Source organism: Aplidium turbinatum, chromosome 1 (genome assembly GCF_918807975.1).
Source record: "Aplidium turbinatum chromosome 1, kaAplTurb1.1, whole genome shotgun sequence".
In the NCBI taxonomy this organism is placed as follows: domain Eukaryota; kingdom Metazoa; phylum Chordata; class Ascidiacea; order Aplousobranchia; family Polyclinidae; genus Aplidium; species Aplidium turbinatum.
Window position 1 is genome coordinate 39,509,689 of NC_137472.1, and position 6,278 is coordinate 39,515,966.

The 6,278-nt window shown below is 36.4% G+C and overlaps 1 protein-coding gene across 1 annotated transcript; it reads left to right on the forward strand.

The window, feature by feature from the left end:
• The first annotated feature begins 763 nt into the window (after positions 1–763).
• LOC145772577 (uncharacterized) lies at positions 764–6,013 on the forward strand. The gene is made up of 6 exons (XM_082584441.1): positions 764–875; positions 1,137–1,314; positions 2,390–2,527; positions 3,197–3,404; positions 3,754–3,847; positions 4,338–6,013. The coding sequence occupies exons 1-6, from the start codon at positions 856–858 to the stop codon at positions 4,975–4,977; spliced, it is 1,278 nt and encodes a 425-aa protein (XP_082440567.1). The 5' UTR covers positions 764–855; the 3' UTR covers positions 4,978–6,013.
• Positions 6,014–6,278: the final 265 nt, after the last annotated feature.

Here is a 6,278-nt window from a genome sequence, read left to right on the forward strand (position 1 = left end):
TTGCATTCAATTCTTACAAGTTGATTATTTGGGCTTGTAGGTTTTAGGCCGCCCTCAATTTTATTAGAGAGAAATACAGAAGAGACGTTGCTGACCATCGGTCATGGGCAGCTTAAAACTTACAAGTGCCTGGTTATTTTATACCAGTGTATTAGATAAACATAGTACAGTAATTCTGATAGCTTGTGCGCTAATGTAACTCTTGAATCGTTAGGCTACTCTCACTACTCTGTCAATTATTACTTTAAGAAATTTTCAAACACGTGCTTGCTTGTGGTTTGCAACCTTTATAATTATGATTAATTCAATAATTGATCTCTCTTCTCTATAATTGTAAGCATTCATAAAAAGATCATCACAAAACTGCAGAATAAAAGTCATCAATGTTGTTGTTACATATACAGGAAGCTTTTGTAAAATCATTCTGCACCAGTCTTAAAATTAGTAAGATGATGCTTTTATAATTTCTCTGCGCAGGCTATCCTGGATTCAACATTTCATTTTTATAGACTGTTTAGTGTTTACATTGTTTGTAGCTGTGATGTGTGCGAGATGCGACATATTCTTGCTATAACTTGTTTGAGGAACGACATCAGTTACCTTTAACAGCAGACACATTTTCCCACCCATGACATTACTGTTGCGCATTACACAATCCATCTAAGTCACTTCACCAGCAGACACAGAAGTCTCCCAATTTACTGATTAAACTTCAATCATGACGTAAATCTCTTTGTAAACTTCATATATAAATTATCTTTTTAGCATGATTAGTTGTTAAAACAGCATTTTGTAATCTACACCCAAGGTTCCCAAAGTTGAAATCTTTGTCATTGTTATCAAAATATTTACTTGATGGATTACAGCAACAAAAAGTAAGTGATGGAATGAAACATAATTAGCTGATGTATATTAAGATTTTTCAAGTTTTAACACATTTCTGAACAATATTGTGGTACCAAGTATGAAAAGATTTTATTTAAGGTTTTAGTTCAGTTTTATTTTTTAAAGTTTAGTTTAATGAAAAATTCTCTAATCTTGAGAGTGATAATTTTTGTAAACTTTTGTCTGTTTTGATTTTACAATAAAGATTATGGTTGTTACAAATCTTTTTAAACACTTTTGTGGCTATGCAGGTACGGACTCATTTTGTCTAAAAAGAAGACACCATTGTTGAAAAGTAAAGCAGTACCTGGAACATTGAAACCTCGTTTGTCTGTTTTCAATAATGATGATTCTAGTGAGGATGATGGTCAAAAAGAAGTTAACTCAGAAATACACAAAGAAGCAATGAAGAAGATTGTCAAAAAGCAGGTGATGGTGCTATCTTGTTTTAACATGTGTTGTGGTTAATGGCAATAAGTCATTTCAGCAGTTTTCCATCTTCTAAATACAAGTCTTTTTGCTGCATTTTTTTGTTTCATTGTACAATCAAGAAATTAAGTAACTAGAAATGTGCCGATACCGATACTTTAGTGTTGCAATGATCATCAAATTACTTAACTAGGAGTTTTATCAACTAGACAGATTTTAATTGCACAAGTTCCACATAGCTGTTTAAAAGGGCTTTATTCATATTTGCTATGTTTCATTGTTGCTTCTTGTTTGTTTTTGTGACATAATAACAACAAAGAAACACACACCATAATTAAACTTTGAGCAAATTAAGAGGAGGGCTCGCACAAATCCTCTGAAGAGCTTTGCTCGATTAATAAAACTAATGTATATATATATGATACTGTTAAAAAGATCAATTTTCTATCTGGACAACTTTTAGTTTTTCCAAATCAGTGTGATGTTAAAACAATTTCATTGTGGTTGAGTGTAAAAAAAACACAATGCTTAATAAATTTTAAAAAGTTCGATTTTGGTAAATCTCAGTATTGCTAATATAAGTAATGTATATACCATTATATCAGTACAACGTTACACTAAACACAAAGTAAAAGAAGAATTATTGCAAACTGATAACAAGATCGGTTCTGTCTGATGAAGCCTGATAAAATAGCTTCATAAATTTATAAATTGCCTCTAACCACGGCTAAACGTTACCGACTATAGGGAAATGTCATGTCTTACTCGTCATGTACTTATGTCATGTACTTACGTATATAATACTGAGTATTAATAAGCTATTTTTAATTGAGTACAGACAGTACAGTAGTTATTTTTTATTACAATTCTTGACACTCTGTCATTTGGGAAAAATAATGTAATACTTCAACCTGAAATAAAAACCAGATAAGATTATATATATAATAAGTTTCTCCTGCAGTGATCTTTTTGTAAAAGCACCACAGTTAGTTTGCCAAAATGCCAACTGTACAAAGAGAATGTTTCAATTTTTTTTATTGAAATAACTTTGTCAGGTTCTTTTTCAAAATTTTAGACAAAATTGGAAATCCAGAAAGCCCTTGAGGAAGATGCTACAGTGTATGAATATGACAGCATTTATGACGACATGAAGAGTAAAGCAAACAAGAAAAAAATTCCGGAAAGAGTTGAAATTGCTGATCAGCAAAGACAGGTATATGCGAGATTGGTTTCACAAATGACTAAGCTCAACAGCAAACTACAAGTGCTGTGTCTCTAAAATCAGCCTCATTGTGTGCAGTAAATATATACTATATGTGAAACTAACTAGTTTGTATGACATTGGCAAAAATAGTACCCTTTTGAACAATAAATTAGTTGATCTGAATCGCTTCAATACTTTGCGTATGACCTGTCAGGATACTTGTATTTTTTTTCGAAATTCAACTGAAATGGGAAAACGCCTATAGCCTTCACCGGCAATGTAAAACTTCAGACTTGACATAAAAAAGCCCGTTAATCAGTTAGAATAGTAAAAATTATCTCTCATTATTGGCATCATAGACAAACCTTTCAAGTTTTTTCAGTTATAATATGTCTATTTTCAGTACTAATTTACATTCCGTACATCAAACTAGGCTTATCAAAATGCTTCACAAAATGCGTGGATTTATGAAAATACAAATAACACCGCCTTCAAATAGATTTGACCAAACTGCTCATATGCTATAGTAGCCCTGTTTCTGTCAACTTCCCAGCGAGTTGTGCATCCACTTGTTTAGAAATCCCTGGTCAACAGTTACCCCTCCGGGTGCTAAAATTCCGAAAATCCACACCCCTGATTAATCGTGCGTTGAAATCAACATTTTGTTTACTTTTTCAGCCCAAATATATAAACAACCTGATAAAGGCAGCTCAACTGAGGAATCGTGAAAGAGAAAGAGTGGAAGAACGTAAGATCGAGAAGGAAAGGAAAAAAGAAGGCGACCAGTTCAGTGACAAAGCTCAGTTTGTTACGTCAGCTTATCGCAAGCGAATGCAAGAACGGCAAGAAGAGGAAGAAGAAGAAAGAAGGATGGCAGCAATTGAAGGTAAGCTGCATGTTGGAAGGTAATATGTCGTAGGTAGCCGACAGCGTTTCTTAATTGTATATTTCATGATTGATGGTCTAGATTCGGATAAATTGACCTAACGGCAAAGAATCCGTCTTCGTTTCCACCATTAAGCGTGGCTTTAGGTGCCTTGCTAAGACTCAGCCGCGTGCTCTCGGTGATTAATAAACCGATATCCTATTGAGTGTCATGCAAAGGTTATGTTCTTTCACGGAAGCGCAACCGATGGTTTTTCTACAAGCGTGCTACAAAGTTAGACCCGATAGAAGTGTATGACTACATTCTGTTGACCCTGTAATATTACCGTCTTCTTGCAAATTTTCTCCAGATGCAATGAATGTCAAAAAGCAGAAAGATCTGAGCGGGTTTTACAAGCACTTGCTTCGTCAGCAAGTTGGTGAAGAATCGATTCCTGGCGAAAGGTCAGTCCCCTGTCGGTTATCCGAAATCTGGTCAACTATTGATGTGCAGTTTTGTCCTAATCAGGGAATCACTCATTGAGTCTACGTTTTCACTGAATTTTAAAACATCTCAGTTTAGAGATACACTGCTTTTCTAATACTTTTTAGTTGTTTTACACTACTTTATGTTGATTTAATGTCGGCTTTTCACACTGATTTAATGCAAAGATTGGACAGGTTTGCTGAGTGGGACACAGTGTCCATAGCACGAGGAACCTTGTGACGTGGTTATCCACCTTGTTAAACACTGATAACTGTCGGGCCGTAAAGTAGGAGCACAATTTCTTAACTTCCGATTTTTCAAGCCTGCCAACGGTGCCACCACCTTTGTGGAGTTCGACTCAGACATGTTTGTCAATGACTGTTTTAATTTGTTTCGTGTTCAAATGTCTCAGTGCAGTATTTGCGTTATCGTCAATATCATACTATTATATTATTATCGTTTTTGCAGGCCTGCTTCAACTGAGACAAAGGATTCGGAATTTCAACAAACAGAAGAGGATGATGACACGGATTTATCATTTTCAAGCTCAGACAGTGAAGAAAACAGTCCATCACCTGTAAGAAAAAAGAGTTACTCTTCTTCGTCAGACAGTGAAAAGAAAAACGAAACTCGAAAGGAAAGTCCCAATAAAGTGCGCGAGCGAAGACGTAACAGAACAAAAAGTCGTTCCATCTCCCCTAATGAGAAACATCACAGACGCAAAGACGATAAACAATCGAAAGGTGAAAGGTCACGTCATGATCGTAAAGAACGTTCGCTGGAGAGAGATCGCCACGGATCAAGTCATGATCGGCACAAAGAATACAAAACCTCCAAACGTAGCAACGAAGAGAGTCATCGTCACAAAGGAGATCGTCATCACAGAACTGAAAGAGATAGTGGTGACAAAGTCAGTCCGGAGAGAAAACATCCTAAAATTGATGAAAAATCTACCAAAGACTCTTCCTCATCTGACGTGAAACCGAGTGTTTCCGATAAGTTTGCAAAACGAACTAACACAGATTCTGTGTTGTCCGCGAGGGAAAGGTACCTCGCAAGGAAGAAAGCGGCCAAAAGCGTACGAGCTCCTGTAGAAGATTCAGACTGAGTTCATCAGTGCATCAGCACGTGCTGTGTTGTAAACGCACGTCGCTAGCATAGATTAAAATCTATTGTTTTCTCAACGTGGGATCGTACATCACCATTAAATTTTTTTTTAAATATTTGCATGGCACTGCCCTTGAGAGCGAAAACATCCTGCAATGATCCCGGAAATTTAGTGGCAAAAAGTTTTATGTTTGGCTAAGCACTTATTATAAGACAGTGTTTTCACTTCTGGACAAATTTCGAAACTCGAGTTTCGCAAACTTGATCGAAAATATCCGTTTTTTTGGGTTTTAAACAAGCTATGATTTTGCACCATTTTACTCTTATTATTTGAAATTGCTCCTCCATTTCCTTCAAATCAAAATCTATATAAACATTTTTTTTGTTTTGTGTAACTCGAAGCACAGCCCAAGTAGACAGTGAAGTGGTCGTGCAGATGTAATTATTATTGGAACGACCTCCGGGCCCAGCTCATCTCTGGTCATTTTTTCAACTCCGGGCCGGAAGTGATAGTGGTGCTGGAGCCGGAGGTGTGTGTGTGGTCAAGGTCATGACCTTAGATAAATGTTTTTTGTATCGTTGTGGTACTGCAGAAATGCATAAGCTGCACACGTTGCCTGTAACATCGGCCAACCCTCCTACCCCAAGAAAAAAAGTCAAATTTTCACAATTTGTTTTTCAAAAAAGTTGCAATACAACCAACACAGAATATTTAGCTGCAACGTGTTGCATATTTGCAACATTGAGCTATAAAGGGTGAATTGAAAGTATTTTTTGTTTTCACAAATATTCATTATACTATCCCAAAGTCATGTTCCCGTACAGTACTTCCCAAAAATTTTTGTTGCATATATACAACATGGGACGCAACGGGAATGTAAGATTGAAAAGTGGATCAAAGAATTCAATCAAAAACCTTCAATATCTTAAAAACAATACTATCGGGTGGATAGAAAACATTGCCAAATTTAAAATCTACTAGTTTGCTTTTGGGTAGATCCTTAATAAATATAAATATTGCCATGGGGCATCTTTTAGAGCGCTTGGTGAGAGTGGTATACAGCCGCTAGGTTGGAACATTGACTATATAAAGTAGATATTATGAAAATCCGGCCGAAGTTGCAATTCTCTAGCCGGAACATCTGACCTCCGGTGCATCACCAGTGTTAACGAGTTTTTCTTTTGTACTTTCTTGATCTTTAAGCTGATCGGTTCCGCCCTGTTAGCTGAGTTGTTAAGTCCCCGACTTCTAAATCAAGCGGCGCTGGTTCGGGGTGTGCGCTTGAGCAACGCACGTCAAGG

Coding starts and splice junctions, on each gene's coding strand:
- LOC145772577 (XM_082584441.1), top strand. CDS start 856: ATGGATTACAGCAACAAAAA. Junction 1,315..2,389: donor AGAAGATTGTCAAAAAGCAG/GTGATGGTGCTA, acceptor TCAAAATTTTAG/ACAAAATTGGAAATCCAGAA. Junction 2,528..3,196: donor TTGCTGATCAGCAAAGACAG/GTATATGCGAGA, acceptor TTACTTTTTCAG/CCCAAATATATAAACAACCT.